General features: G+C 33.6%; 1 protein-coding gene across 2 annotated transcripts in view; it reads left to right on the top strand.

The window, feature by feature from the left end:
* LOC119829243 (nephrin) overlaps positions 1–17,630 on the top strand; it is a 336,867-nt gene that overhangs the window by 251,099 nt on the left and 68,138 nt on the right. For both annotated transcript variants that reach the window (XM_038351653.1, XM_038351643.1), the window contains exons 8-9: positions 8,007–8,151; positions 8,668–8,798. In XM_038351653.1, the coding sequence (XP_038207581.1) occupies positions 8,007–8,151; positions 8,668–8,798 (276 nt within the window). The remainder of the gene's footprint in view (positions 1–8,006; positions 8,152–8,667; positions 8,799–17,630) is intronic.

The following is a 17,630-nucleotide window of genomic DNA, read 5'->3' on the forward strand; positions in this document are numbered from 1 at the left end:
ATATGGGCCTCGGAATCATATATTATTGTGTAACTAAAATGATGGCGGAAAGGTCTCTTTTTATTTCAAGTTTCGGTTTCTATCTTTATATCTATCAGATTTAAAGTATATTAATGCTATGTCAAACTTTAAAGCTACAAAAAACAATAATAAAATTAAAGCAAATTCTTCCGTCTGGCATATTCCCAACCAACTGAATCACCTCTCGGAATAATGATACTCATTTACCACGAAGAGAGTTCAGCACAGCGCTGCGGTTATTAGAACGTCATAGACAAAAGAGTTATCTCAAATTTCGTTATTTCCAATGTTAATAGGAACATATATAGATTAGTATAGTAAATACTTACATGTCAATCAATTTTAACGAATTTAAGACATTTGGAAATTTATATTTTAATTTAATACTTACTTAAATAAATCCACAAACACGAGTTTTTATTTGTTAGAAAAATATAGATGTATAGATTTCAAATTGTGCGCATACTAAAATGGTTTTAATAATAAACAATTTGTTAATAGATCGAAATACAACCAAGCAATTATCTATATAGAAAAGAGAAAGTGGTGTTAGTTACACTATTTATAACTCAAGAACGGATTAACCGATTTGGCTGAAAATTTGTGCACGGACGGACATAGGAAAGTTTTCCCACGGGAACGGGAACATGCGAGGAAAACCCGGGGTCTACTAAGCCGCGGGCGGGAAGGTCGTATTAATTTTCTAAATTTTTATACATGTTAGTGGACAAAGTTCTGATCAAGTCTTTCCGAATCCTTTTTTTTTCCTGCTAAAGTCCGACTTTAAAAGATAAGGCAATGCTGAAAATCTCCTTATATTCTGTACCAAAAAACAATACATCAAAATACGTTTCCATCGCACTCGGTAAAAAGCAATTAAATAAAAGGTACCTACATCAGGTTTACCTATTGATTTTCTTCGCAGACAAGTAAATGGTCCGCATTATTCGCTAGAATGGAGCCAGGTTTTTTTGTCCTAAGCCGTCTCTTATGCCGATGTCCTCAACAGTCGCGTTCGGGTCGGATCTTTGTTTGACCTACAATATGTTTAATTTGTGAAAATTTACGGTCGTGGTTTATTGAAAAAAAGACTTAAAATTTGTATTTCTAATATACCTTGTGTGTACCTAAGTTGCTTGTGTAGTAGCTTTAATTTACTCTTATTACAACAGAAGCAACACGATTTGACTTAGAACAAATCGCATAATTTGTACACCAAGAGTCAACTATGCTTGCGTTTTATCTTTATAAGAACAAAGTAATTCAACTTAAAACCTATTCAGATTTAGCACACCTATCTTGCTATATTATAAATTTGGATATATATTGAACTAGCTGCGCCCCGTGGTTTCACCCGCGTAAGTCCGTATCACGTAGGAATATCGGGATAAAAATTGCCTATGTGTTGTTCCAGTTATCCAGCTATCTACGTACCAAATTTCATTGCTATCGGTTGAGTAGTCTTCGCGTGAAAGAGCAACAAACATACACACGTCCTTACAAACTTTGACATTTATAATATTTGTAGGATATTACTTTTAATTCTTAAGTCCTTATCAAATTCTAGCTCCAAAAAACTTGTCGAAACTTTTCCAAAGCAGGAATGTACCGAGCCGTTCTATCAACACTGGCAAGCATTTGGGCATTTAGCTAGACAGCCGTAAACCTCGCTGAGTTAACAGTATGTCGAGTGTGTACCGACTCGATACCTCCCGGGATTGTACTTCAATATGCCGATGTAATAGCTATGTTTAGGGCGGGCTATACTCTGACTCGATATGTTGGTTGAATTTTAGTTTGCTAATGACTGTGGGTTTAAATAGAAATGTATGGAGTGAAATTTGTGGTTGTGTGCGTAGTGTTAGGCGTTTGAACATAACTTCAATGAAATCTCGAAATTTGTTTGAGTGTTAGGTGTATCTGTAAATCATTGATAATTTTCTATTTTGTTTTATACATTTTATAGACACTGTTGTAAATAAAATTTCATTACAATGGATTCTAAACATACGAAATGTAATGTAATGATTTTTTTTCTTTTTCGCTTCAATAAACGATAGAACAGTAAATACGAAATGCAAAAGATGCTTATACTTGATACTGACAGCCACATAACCCATAGATTAACTAATACAAACAATATTTTATAATAATAAACTAAATATTACGCTACAAAATATCACAGTCGTTAATAGTCTGCCTAAACGCTCTATCGATGTTAAGGCCTATGCAAACGGAGCATCAATTTCTGGCGTTTAGTGGACATTGACGCTTTTGGTTTGTGGTATACGCTTTTGTGATATCTGAGATGGGGATGGTATTTTCGCACGCTATTTGATAAATAAGATAGCAATTAAGATATTCCGTGTTGCAATTGTCTGCAACGCTTCATGACTAACCGTTCAATTATGATTCTGTAGCGGTTTAATCAAAATTATATATTATTATTTAAGTTTACGAAACAAACCAACAGATAGTTTGAAGTTTAGCAAAATAGGAATTTATTTGGTGGTGGCTCAGTGGTGATGACCTCGGACTTCAAAATCGATAAGTCGGGGTTCGAGACCGGGCGAGCGTGCAGGGAATAAATTGATTTTTCAATTTATCTTCACATGTGGAAATTAGTTATAGTTAACGGCAACTAATTCAAGTCAGTGAAATTAGTGTCTACTGCTTAAGGGGATTTCATGAGCTAAAGGCGTGTTTCATATGCATTTAAGTATATAATCTACAAGTAAAATGTATTAACTTCAGGGTATAAGCAAAAGTGATTGTATGTTGAAGACATAATGTTACAAAAGAAGAAAAAAGCACAAAGATACCGTTAATATTGGTTTAAACTATTTAAAACCATGTATTCTAGTGTATAAATTTATCAAATCTTTTGTTTATTATATTTCTTTAAGCAACATAGTAATTTAATAGTGTTCATTTTATTAGTACAATCAATGGACCTTTAGTAAATTGCATATTCGATTTGCGATGACGTGTACGCATGTGTTGATAACATATATGTGTGCGTCATTGTCTAACACCAGCACCATTATATGAATTTACTCGTAGCAAACATAATACTAGAAAGCTAAAAATGCGAATTCAAAACACACAACAATAGCTGCTCTACGAGTTGAACAGTGACAACGGGAAAGAATTCAAAATTATTCCTAGAATTATAACATCCATTGAAGCGCACGTGACGATCGTTCGCGGGGAGGCGCCTCGCTCTTACGATTTATCGTTCTAACGTGATGGCTGCGATGAAAAAGGACAGGATAAGCCAGCCGAGTATGAACGAGCGCGATATAATCGCTGCATTATTGATAGCAGTTGACAAATCGCGACCGAACGTGCATAAATCCGCTAAGCGGATTGGTGCTCATTCGAAAAGAACGTTTCAACCGCGATTGTGTTTATATGGGGAGTTAATTCGCTTTCGCATGGAGAAATGGCTTTAAATGTGGATGGTTAATGGTTTTACTTTTCACCACAAGAAATATTATAAATCCTCACGCGCGGGCTTCATTTTATAGCTCTAGAATAATTATAGGTTTGCTTCAATCAATCCGTATAATATTATATCTAAATGTATAGTACAGACGTAAAACTAATCACACAACAAGATTGTACAACAATAAATTTAATTTCAAATTAAGTCCTGTCAGAAATGTTGAATTTAAAAATTTTTACACTGTATTTTATTACTAGAGAGCTGTGTATATTAGTGAGACAATTTGTGGTGGGCGCCATCATTGACCGATTTTCATTTTCGTCAAACATAGCTAAAAATTACCTTACGAATACTGACGTCTCATAATACCCCTCCTTACGCGTCGGGTGCTAAAAATACAATTTATGATGTAATACAGTTTGTGTTTTTATATAGCTCTTGTATAAGTAGCATCTTTATTCTTATTCAGTTTTTAGAATAGAAATAACCTCCAACTATTAAGTAAATAGAAGATCATCTGTTAAGGTCTCAGGAATTCAGTCATTATAGCCAAAGGTATGCGTATTGAAGTTTGGTCTAGTATAAATTGTATAATATATTAACACAATACCAGATGTTTGAACAGGGCTGTCTACACTGACTTCTAATATTTCATAAGAAATTATATAAGTACCTAATTATTTATTTCAATCATTTGTATATCAAATATTGTGGCTTTAAAACCACAGTTTCAGCCGGTTGTTAAGTTCATTACATTTTCGACCTCATGACCTAATATTTAATAAATTATAATTATTTACTTAACGATTTATTAAACTTTTAATTAATTCATTTATTAACACTAGATTGCTTAGCATACTAACACTTCATAACTCCAGAAGTAAAAACTGCGGCATTATAACTTAAACCAAGTTGAAGGAAATGCACCATGTTAAAGTAAGTCGACTGCCGATGTTTTGGGAAAGACATAGCTATTTCTGAAGTTATGGCATTTCTAAATTACCAAATTTATTTTGTCCTCATAAAACTATTGATACATAACACGTTTAATATATTTGACTTTAACTATGCTACCTATCATAATGACAATTTGTATTCTCATTAGAAGTTTTTAGCAGCTGACAACCCTACGTTCCCATATTATCTTGTTACATATGTAACACTATGTGTAGGCAGTTATTCTGCGGTGACAGATCATAGCTACAATTATACCCTCACTCTTTTGTATTAACATTAGAACTTTATTCAGTTGACAACCCTATGACTCCATAGTGTCCCGCAGTGTGTAGGAGCCATTAATCTGCGGTGAGAGATCACGTGGCGTGTGACCGGACAACTATTTGCTTAAGCTTACATAATCGATAGCGAATTATGTGCGAAGTTTCGATATAGGCCTGAACAATAGTACCCTTAATAGGTTCCGACGTGATCTTCTGAAAGACGTTATAGCTGAAGTCTAGAGGTAGACCACTGAAATATTCATGAAATGTATGCAAACAGTAATATTATATAAGCTTTCGGTAGAATATATGAAAGTATGCTCAAATATTTTTGTTGTACAAATAATAACTTTGATATTAAATAAGGTTTATGTAGAATTGTAATTACATATTAAAATATATACGTTTTTTGTGAAATGAAATGACAAGAAAAACATAATAAAGAAATTATTTTTAAAGATTTAACATATTGTGATAATCATATACGAATGTATATCAGGTGTATGTCTATAAATTATGGGGACACAAAGGAAAATAAGAATTGACCATTTCTTCCAAGTCACACGCGATCCACTTACAGCAGTTCCTGTATCCTAAGTTTCCACCTGATCCCGTTAACACACGAAGACCTATCGTATTATTATTCCATTCACATTAAAACCGCAAGCGTTTTATGCAGACTCCGCATTGCATTCAGGTGCAAACCGAACAAGCAACGACAGTCCACACAACTTCAAACAAAGCCTTTGAACAGAACTATAGCTAAAACTGCTGTTTACGAACAACGTGAATGTAATTATGAACTCCGATATTTAGTTTTATCTAGCGCGTTATTAAATACGTTGTTTGTACAAAATGTTTGGGGAGTTGGATAGTTATAATTAGTGATTAGAGGGTTGGTATGGACTTTGGCTAATGCGGCATATTATATATGTTAACTAGCTGCGCCCCGCGGTTTCACCCGCGTAAGTCCGTATCCCGTAGGAATATCGGGATAAAAAATAGATGTTGGCCGATTCTCAGACCTACCCAATATGCTTAGCAAATTTCAGAGGAATCGGTCAAGCCGTTTCGGAGGAGTATGGCAACGAAAACTGTGACACGAGAATTTTATATATATAGATGTATTGAAACTTTCGCTTCATTAGCATTGCTATCGACGGTGATTCGCTCGCTCTGTAAATAAAAAAAATTATGAATTATTTTCCACCACTCGTATTATGTCATACACATAGTTATATTGCTCTCATAAGAGGCCTGTTCCTGCAGTAGGGACATAATATATACTCCTATGACTAATCATAGGTAACCCTCAGGTTGTATTGATAGCTCTCTCTTCTATTTGATTATGGCCGCTTATAAGGCCGCCAATTGTGTACAAAATTCTTTCTTTTAATTTTTAGTTTTATAGCATTGAAATGCTTTATAAACGAGAAATTTTGAAAGAATAGAAAAAATTCTTTCTTATTTTTTTTCTTAATTTTTCGCTTAACCCAAAAAAAAAGTCTTAAAAATTATCAAAATAAAGACGTTATTTACACGCCATATTGCGAGCGTCAAAGCATCTCCAACAGAATCTTATTTACAGAAAATCATCTTTTCTAGTCTCGAATGTCATCACCACTATAGTTTACACCTGGGCATGATAAACCACGAATATATAACTCAGGAGCGCTGAGCATTCTGCGATATATCACAGTATCTGAAACTAAGCATAGTGCGCAGGCATTGCGTGCGTTTCCACGGAATTTGTTGCACGTCACTTCTCGATGATATTTTACGATTGAATCGTTCATGAGCGCTGCATTTTGACATGTTTATGCGTTCCCTGTATTGCCATTGACGCGATTCGAATTATTGTTTCATTGGCCAGTAACGTGACGTGAGTAATTTGCTCGGTTTTCAGTGTTAAAGCGGTTTGTTGTGTCTCGGTGCGATTTGTTTGTTATCTGTTATTTTATTGGTTTAATTTATACTACAGATATAAAGACTGAATTCAATTTGTTTAACCTTTGGATGTATACGTTATCCCTCAATATATAGGCTATATATTATGTACCACGGTGAAGCTAGCCGCTAGTTATAAATTTGTAATGAGTTATTATTGTTGTCTTTAGTTTTAAACTTGATATAGGTGGCGTCAAAAATTTTATTTGAGAGTGGCATTAGATTTGACCTATATGCCGTGCTCTTCTTATGACACTTATACCTCTGCGAATATTCAGGCGGTGGTGATCGCTTACCATAAGGCGAACCATCAGCTCAGTTGCCGGCTATTACAAAAAGGACACATAAACACATATGTGTTTGTCTTATCTGATTCCTCGAAGATACTTCTAAACTGTTTTACTATATATTCCCGATTTTTAATACGACGCATATATAAGAAAACCGTTCAACTTGCAACGCGATTGTCGAAACTCCAATATGAGATTTTCACTTTTTTATCTAAACGTGTTCTTAATAGAAAGCTGGAAAGTTTGTTTGTTTGTTCTATCTACATCTTAATACTAACAATATAAAATAAAACACTAATTCATGGAGGAAGGCTATTATAAAAGGCTAAATAATATCATATACGACGTGTCCGAAACCGCGGTGCACAGCTAGTCTTAAATATAGTCACATGTTGTGTAGTGATGATAAATATGCAATCTCGTATTTCGCTTTTTTGCAGACATCCAAGCAAAACATTTTCAGTATAACCATCTCACAGAATGTATAAATTTGAATTGCAAAAACATTTCATGGTACGCTCCCTGAAGTTAATGTCAAATGCACATCATGTTGAGGAATAGAAATTTCGATATCATTTGGTAAAAATGATTTTAAAAATTCACCTATAACTAACTCAACTAATCTGTCAAAACTTGTTTATTGTAAATAGATTTATACAAAATTTACGCTTTAACAAAACATTATGATCTATTTCTTTATGGTTTAGTATGTATGATTGTAATATTTTTACAAGAAAACAACTAGGCCAATTTAGAAAATTATTCGATCCTTAGAAAGCTAGACCGCCACCTTGGTACAGTGGTTAACGCGTGAGCGTAGAACCGAGGGGTCCTGGGTTCAATTCCCGGTGGGGACGCACAAAAAAAAAATGTCTCGGTCTGGCAGGACACAGAAGGCTGATCACCTACTTGTCCGTAAAGAAAATCGATCAGTGAAACAGATGTACATCATCTGCCCCATACCCCACTAGGGGACACGGGACTTCACTTTTTTTTTAGAAAGCTGTAACTTCACTGACTACTAATTTAAAGAAAATGTTTTAAGAATCTTCTAGATTTTGCCAAATATTTCTTTCACAGGAGGAGTTGAGAGACAACCTGACAATAAGTGTAATGAGCTTTGTTCCTACTTTGGATGACGACAGCAAGCCGATCACGTGTCGTGCCGAGAATCCAAACGTCACGACACTTTTTATGGAGACATCGTGGACTATAAATGTCGTATGTAAGTAGCTTTATTTGTTAATTCTATCTGTTCTACGACAATAACTGTATTATAATACAGTTGTTTGATACACACAAAGACTATTTGCGCAGGAGTTCATATAGAACTTCATACGAAAATAATTATTCAATAGCATAGACTTTTTACCGTTACAATTTTATTATATCATGTGTATGTTACTTGATCTTATCTTGATTATTCAAACGTCTCTACTGAGTATATTTTTTATGTTAAACGTAACGTCAGATGAGTTATTTAAACATTAATATTCCTAAATATTTACTGCACCTATTTTAGAGAATTTACGTAATAGCTGTATTAATGTACAGCTGCTGCAATATATAACCACTTAGGTATTATAGTCCACCAGTTTGGTACATTCATACTATAAGAGTGCAGCTATAGATAATTTAAATCAGATAAAAACATTTCAATTACATTGCAAAATCCATTCAAATCTTATTCATTTAAACTTTTACATATTACAACGCGATATAATATACATTACCTTTACAGATCCGCCTGTAGTTAAATTAAGATTAGGAAGTTCGCTAGCAGCTGGAGACATTAAGGAAGGAGATGATGTTTACTTCGAATGCCACGTGAGAGCAAACCCACCAGCCAGGAAGCTATCGTGGCTTCATGATGTAAGTAGAGAGCATAATAATATAACTTACAATTATTATGACCTGAATTTCAGTAGTCGGGGGTTCAATATCAGGTGTGCGTGCAGGAAATAAATAGATTTTTCAATTTATTTGCACATTTGGATAACATTACCACTCGAAACACATTCACACACACACACTCAAAACGTTGAGCAAACCGGCATGTCCATGATCCAAAGGTCGGCGAGATGTGACATCTACACGCACATCCAGCGTTGTGGACTATGACATGAACCTTCATAGGAGGCCTATGTCCCAACAGTGGGAACATATATGGACTAATTAATTATTATGACTACTTACAATCAAGGCCAAAGGTGTTATATCTTTAAATAGGCATCGTATATTGGGATGTATCGTAATCGTATGATTGCATCTAAATTACCCGTCTGAGAATAAGCATTTATAAGAAATTGTGATGAATTAAGACGAAAGTAACCCTGACGTTGTCTGTCTGTAAAATAGATAATTTGTTATGTAGTTACGCTTGAACAGGTAACCGAACCGAACATCCGTCCTTGAAAATTCAAGGGATAGAATTAATAAGGGATGGAATTTTGTGTGGTTTCCCATACAGAATTGCTGTCGTGCAAAGATATAAGTACGTGTTATTGCGAGAGAAAAGTTTGTCTTTAATTAGTATATTTTCGGGGTGAAATTTTATGTTAGGTATGTTAATTAAGGAAAATTCTCGTGATATGATACTACGTAGCAAATTTCATTATATTTAGACTAATGATCATTAGAAAGAAAGGAGCAACTAATACACAAGAAACTTTCATACTTAGAACAGCAATGACAGTTTAAAACTGGTCTAAAACGTGTGAGCCGTATTCCCATTAAATAACAATTTATTATCTCATATGCAGCAGTGAACAATATACTGTTCGAATATGATGAATAATATGACAAAATTACTCGAAAATCTATATTAAAATATAATAATGTGTTCATGGTACGGCGCCGATGCGCGCTACTCACAACAAATTTTATTAAAACCAGACGAAACTTTCACGAAATAGGTACTCGCCCATCGAACAATTCGCCCCAAGTTGTAATTAAGTAAAATTGTTTTAACAAGTCCCAATAAAGAAAAACAAAACACAATATTTGCTTTAATTAGAAGGGAGGGACTTTTGTTTGGTCTAGCCTAATGATATTGGGTTAATTATGTCGTCTAATTTTATCCGACTCTATCGCGGCTTATAAATGTACTGAAACCGTGAATGTTATGTATGAAATTATATTGTTGGCTTTACGCTTTGTTTCGTGTGACGAGCTATTTCGTTCTAATTGAGATGGTATGTGCGTAAAATATTTTTGTTCACTGCCCCTCATATCACGAGCTTTTAAAATATTTGTACAATACTTAATAACGTTGGGCTGCCATTTTTGTGTACTACATGTATTCTATATACATAAGATTTTGTATGTTTTTGATACAGCTAATTTATTTAATAAAATTACCCGTTTGAAATTCAAAAATTTCTAACATAAATTAAAATAAAAAGATCGACTTAGATATAACAATAAAATCGCTATAACGATGTAAGTAACATAGATATCACTATCAAATCTTATTATATTACTATTCTATTATTATTTATAACACGTGTACTGTACTGTATTAAACAATCCCCTTAAAATGCGACATAAAATTTGAAGCGTACTCCTAAACCACTCCACCTGCATCCACCGCGAAAAGATTTACAATATCAAAGCTTCCATCGATGCAACAATAGCGGGCAAGTAATAGATGACAGTGCACGCTCTGATAATCGCTTTGTGCTGTCCGCGTTTTAATCAGCAACTTTTTATTTTTGTTTGTACGCCCTTTCAGGGGCAATCAGTCGAGCCATGTACCAACATGGATCGTAAACCGCGCTTCTTGGTTGGGCTGCGGTCGCTTTGCTAATCGATATGATGCGAACATTTTGTTTATGTGTTTTTTTGGTTTCTTTCTGGTTTTAAATTTGATACGGTATTGTAAATTATGATTTAGAAGCGAAATACATAGCAGTGGAATGATTCGGAGCAATGGCTGTTAAAATATATTGCATGTTATTTACCTATACGAACTCGTACCATAGTTTAAATGTGCGCGATTTTGAAAAAACTAAAGTTATAAATAACTTGGAAAGTCGTTTTACCACTTATTTTTGTCCATACGTCAATTCGAACTAATTATCGATTTTGACAGGCCAATCTACCAACGGCTAATATATTAAACCATTACAAAAGTAATATATCGCCTAATTAATAATCAGTTACGTCGTTCAAAAAATACGCATTGATGTCTAGCGGCGTCGGAGCCGCAATGTATTACGAATTTTGACATACAACCGTCCATTTGTCCGAAGCGCGTCGACACGCCTCATTGTTTTATATGTGATTGTTTCTGAATAACTGTTTTATGTGCGATTGTTTTTGAAAAATGGCGCCGTCCCTTGCGATACGCTCGAATAACGTGCTGAATTTACAGCTCTCGATTTCAAAACGGATTTTTAAACATAACAAAATACCGATGTCCTTTTGCCGGCCGACTAGAGGCATTTTATATTATCATTTATTGTTTAGTGAGATAACAATTTAAAATCATATTTACACTTTATGTTATATGTATTTGCTGCTCTCTCATTCCGGATGAACTCAGGATAAAGATAAATATAATACAAGACAACTTTTATAACAAAAGTCTTTTCGAAATCAGATAAGTAGTGAATTATAAGCAGACTAACTACATTTCCAAGAATAAAAAAGATCAATAATGAGATATTCAGAGGTGAATAAATTTTGTTTTGAGACTCGATAGCTCTATGAGTTTTTAATCAATTGGCGTGGTTCTTGTATGTGCTTCAAAGAAATCTGAACCGAAACCCGTGTAAAAGTGTAGTCCCGTGTCTACTAGTGGGGGGTATGGGGCAGATAATCTGATCGACTTTCTTTATGGACAAGTAAATACAAGCCTTCTGTGTGCTGCCAAACCGAGAGATATTTGTTTTTTGAGCGTCTCCACCGTGAATCGATCTGAGGTCTCCTCGGTTCTACGCTCACGCAACAACCTGCGTTAACCACTGTACCAAGAGGCAGGCAGAACCGTGTAAAATGTAATTAATTAGTTTCTTCTTATAAATAATAATTTCCAGGAAAAAAGGTGAACATTTTTTACATTCGAACGCAGAACTTTGCCTATTTTTAACTCATCTGAATTTTGCAATTTTTCACTTCGGCGGGAAAATTATTCCAAAACATTTTCTTTCCATTCAGTTTATTTTTTTGGGATGAGCGGAAGTTTGTTCTCATTGATGTAGAAGCCGCTCATTCGTTTTTCTTATGTTATAAATAGACATAATTTTTACGTCATAATATTAAACATTCAAATTATTTTATTAATAAATATTTTGTGCAAAAATATCACCGACTTTCCTGGGGAGGAAGATGTCAGTCAAGATTCTAAAATGGGATCAAATGTCTACGATTTCCTATCTAATGCACAAAGAATCACGTCAATCGGTTGAAAACCCACGGATTTATCAAGTATCAAATAAATAATCCAGTAGAATTGATAATCTCTTTCGTTTTTGGAAACGTTGGTTGAAAAAGGCAATATCTGAACTTCGCTATATTATAGGCTGGGTCTAAGAGACCTACCTATTATTTTATTTCTCTTGTAGGTCAGTTACTATGCGTGCGTTTTTGTCTATAAATTTTATATAGTATTTAATATATCTTTTTTCTTATCTAAAATAAAAGGACTCCCTAATATTCCATTTTCATCGTGCTGGGTTATTACGTATTAAATATTAGTTGTTATAAACAAAATAATGTATACAAAATATGATATAAGAAATATCATTGAATATTATGTATAATATCTATAACAAACGGGTTGCTTAGACCAACCTGAAAGTCTGTGAAACCCTTTTTAAGCTCATAACGTCGGTTTATAAATACTAGACATTAAATACGTTGCTGTAAAATATAACTATAACCTCATATAAATCTATATTCTCTCCATAAACCAATAATTCGTGTGAATATCCTAAACTCATTGTTAGTTGCAGTATTACAGTGTCTTGCACGTTAGCCTAATGCATTATGACACAAGTTATTCTAGTAGTAAAATTTAGTTTTTATATTTTTTGTCCACAGCACAAAATATTTAAATGTTTTAAATATAATCAACATTTATGTATAATGTTAAAAAGATTGTTTTAAACACAACTACATCCATTTGTATTATTTATATTGGCCACGTAATTCCGTGGGCTGTCCTCTAATGGCGCACTAATTGTCGGATCGTAATGGAGGCCTTCTCAGGAGAGCCACTCCGAGGCTTTCCCGGCGCCCGCCCCATGCCCCTCAATGGACTCGTATTTTTTGTCATTAACGCTAATATTATTTCAAACCTTTGCGAAATCAAAATGCTCTAGAATGTTCCATCAATCGCTTTTATAGCAGTGAAGAGAGGGGGTTAACTTTTCGCTTCTTATTGGAACTAGAAAAATAGGTGTAAATTTTTTAAATAAGTATTTCACTTGTATAAAAACGAATCTTAGTTATACTAAATATCTTTGCATTTTCCATTAAAGATTAATTGATCATTTTTGACTTATGATTATGATTGATGAATAAGAAATTATTCTTACATACATACAATAAAAACTAATATCCTTTAAGATATTAACATATTGCTATTTATCAGATATCATACTATATCTATTTTTTTTATTTTTGCAACTCCCTAGAACTAATCTAAGTCACCATCAAGCCTATACCGAATAAATGCTTGGTTAACACATAAATCAAAAATAGTATTCTATATCATAAGTAAATAAACTTATCTCTCTATCAGTTATAACGTACGATAAAATGTAATAAACATTATAATATCAACAAAAATCAGTTCCCAGCAACACACTAGATAGCATCCCCCACATTTAAATATTAACGTATCACATCAAAATGCCGCTTACGAAAAAGCTAGCATTAGTAAGTACATACGAGACTTGAATTCTGAATGATATGAATATACGCGACGCATTTTGCACACCAGCTCAGCGATAAATCGTTATATATGTTGTTTTATATTTATAAACATGTGTGACATGCAAGCTTTATAATATAGTGTGTGTGTTTATTCTTTAAGAATGTATGTCTTACCTTATTGTATTATAAGAAACAGTAATGCACACGTAGGTACACATACACAAACAAACACACTTACAAACACAGAAGCATGTAGGAATATGAAGTAATTGTTAGTTTTTCTTTTTATAAATGTACACTTATTTAATAATCTGTCTTGATAAATATGTTTAAAGCCTTTATTGGTTAACTGATAAATTAAACATATTGTTATAATCTAGTTAACATGTAAAGCTGTTGGATTACCAATGAACAAATAAATAAATAAATGTCTATTCCTTCCTCAAATTTGACTTGAATGATTTTAAAAGACGTAGTTCATAATTAGTCCCAGAATCGAGTAAATATCAAATATGTAACAGAGATAAAGAAAAATATGTTTAAAAGCTACATCAGTAATTTGCCCGCGTGGTCAAAGGAAAATCTCATATGAATTAGGCGTTTCATTGCGGTACGAGTAAAAAATAGCCTGGGTCACTTTACCCTGCTAACGAAGTCCAGGTACAAAAATCTTATCAAACCACTCTTTTGCCACGTAAAAGAGAAAAAAACAAACCCTTTATTTGCATTTATAAAAGACTAGCTGCGCCCCGCGGTTTCACACGCGTAAGTTCGTATCCCGTAGGAATATCGGGATAAGAAGTTGCCTATATGTTATTTCAGGTGTCCAGCTGTCTACGTACCAAATTTCATTGCAATCGGTTAAGTAGTTTTTGCGTAAAAGAGCAACAAACACACACACATCCTCATAAACTTTCGCATTTATAATATTAGTATTTGGAAGTAATGATTTATCTTCTCTTACTTAGTTGTAAAATGTACATAAGCATGTTGACGATCTAAAACTATATTCAATTCAAATTAATAATAAATATTTCTCTCTGTGTAGAAAGATACAAAATGAGCTTTAGGATTTGAAACAACTCATTGTATTCTAGTTTTAGAGGTATACTGTTATATTATTATTATGTTATGTGAAGAACATACGTCTATGTTTTTTTTTTTTATTTAAAAATAATCTTTAGACTATCATTTATAGCTGTTTTTCCACGAAATTGTTCATGATATCGATGATTGTTTATTGATCTGTAAACGTAAGAATCACACTAATTTTATAAATGTGGAAGTTTTTTTTATGTATGTCCGCCAATCAGGCTGAACCTACTGATCGGATTTTGATGACATTTGGTATACAGACAGGGTATTAGCTGACTTGAGTGATAGGATACTTTTTAACGCGATTAAATGCTCCTTTGGGAAAAAAAGAATCTTGATATCCGGACGAAGCCGAGACGAGCGTCTAGTACTTTACCTATATATATATTCGTATCACACCCGAAAGGAAACTACAAAGCATAAGCTAAAGTAAAAGGTACGCGAACATTTTAATATCCCTTAGCGACACGGTGTAAGGGTGCATTCTCATCATGATATAATATGACAACTTAATGAAAAATGTTCATAAAGTCCTGAAGAAATGGCAAGAATGTGAAAACACGCTGTTTATAAGTGCAACGTCTAGTGACGGGACTGGAAACGAAATTGTTGACTAGCTGAAACGCGACAGGGGTTTGATATAATATTTTGAATATAGGTGAATAACAAGGATATTTATGTGTTAAATGGAAATGGAAAAACAGAATTATGTAACATTCTAATCAATTATTTTCACTGTGGAAGTCGAGCACGATTCGGCACGAATTGATCCACCTCGTACCGGAGAAGATATCGCACATGTTATGTAAGTAACAATGTAAATGACATGGTATAAATTCGAAACAAAGAAAATCTAATCGTTTTTTTTAATATAATTTTGTACCCATACAAAAAAAACGCATTAAAACTCATGCTCTTGAATCAAATACAAGAAACTAGACCATATATTGTTTGTACACTTGACTTGCACAAGCCCCTCGTCTCGCCGTCACCCCAAGACTAGATTTCCCCAGGCTAGCCTATTTCCATGCACCACCGGAGCCTTGTACATTTATGGGCAAATTGCTGTGACGATGTTTGTATCCAAAACTATTGATATTGGAGTATTCGAGGGACAATTTCCTGACCTTGTGTGACCTTTTTGCAGAAAAGATTTCAGATTAGATTGATGTTTTCTGTTTCAAGATTAACTACAGCTACGGTGTTCCCGAACAATTACGAAATTGGGGCCTTCAAGAAAAGAGCGTATATGTCACTGAAAGGCCGGCAAAGCATCTGTAACATCTCTTATCTAGTGTTACAAGTGCTTATGGGCGGTGGTGACCTCTTAACATCAGGTGGCCCATCTGCTCCTCTGCTTACTCTGCCATAAAAAAAAAACTTTTAAAAGATATATAAATACCAGTTAAAAGCCATGATTGATATTATATGAAACTCACAAAACTGCGGATTTATTAAACTCATTCATATCGTTCTATCACAAATAACATACGAATCAGCAATTACACATTCGTCTAATACATCAGCAGAACTTAATGTATATAATTGAAACATTACAGCATCTCACATTCAATATTAGCTCTCATCTCGTAATAAGCCTTGTTTCAACAACTTACCCCTTTACCCACATAATGCTTTTTGCTCCACCACTCCTATGGGAGCACATCGTAGCAAAACATATTGTAGGCTAAGAGCTGAATGTTGGATAGCTTTGTAAATTGAATGCGTTATTTGCTGTAAAACCGAATGGGGCAGGCATTAATTATGAACTATGTTATTATTAAAAATACAGTACATCTCTATTAGGACTCACTTTAAATATATATATATATGTGTATATATATATATATATATATTAATAACATTATCGAATTAAATAATAGGTAATATATTAAATTTTCTTACACCATTATTTAAATAAAGACTATACTAGTCCAGGCAGCGTCCAGCTTTTATAACAGAGCAATAAATAAATTCTGGTACAAGTTACAAACATGTTTGCAAATTACAAGGAAACATCTGAATAATTATTTTCTATGCCTCTGCATATACTAAAATATGACTGTATGACAACAATTCCCTATCAAACACGAAAATAATAATAATAATAGTTAATTAATGGAAAACCCACGGAGTTAATTCAAAACTCAAACTAAAGCATTTATTTATTCAATTAGACTTCTTATAGAAGCACTTTTGAATCGTTATAACATAGTTTTAACACTTACCACCGGTTCCGCAAGCAGTTATCACGTACAAAACCAAAAAGAAAAAGAAATATTTAAATAAAGAATCTCCTTTGTTCGGTTCGCAAGATTATTTCGATTTTCAAATTTGTACATTTATAAATAATTCAAGTGTTTCCGAGTACGTAATATTACGATTAAATTCTAAACAGCGGCTCTTTTATCCATATTATATTATAATGAATTATTTCCCTTCCGTATGCGGCGTGTTATTTGTTTTATTACTACTCACGTTGGATTTAATGTTCCCAAGATTTCGAGCACAAGAAATTTACTGTAAATTATGAGGTATTTCAGTCCCGAAGAAATTCCTTTAGGCGACAGAAATGAGGAATTTTTTCCGTAACAATTTCTTTGAGTGGAGTTTTTATTACCATTAAGGTATTGTTTATTATTGCTCGAACTCAAGAGATAACGTAAACTGAAGAAACATCCTGCTAAAACATAAACAGACGTTACTTATATACCTTACTAATATTAT

This window comes from Zerene cesonia, chromosome 1, assembly GCF_012273895.1.
Source record: "Zerene cesonia ecotype Mississippi chromosome 1, Zerene_cesonia_1.1, whole genome shotgun sequence".
NCBI classification, from domain to species: Eukaryota; Metazoa; Arthropoda; class Insecta; order Lepidoptera; family Pieridae; genus Zerene; species Zerene cesonia.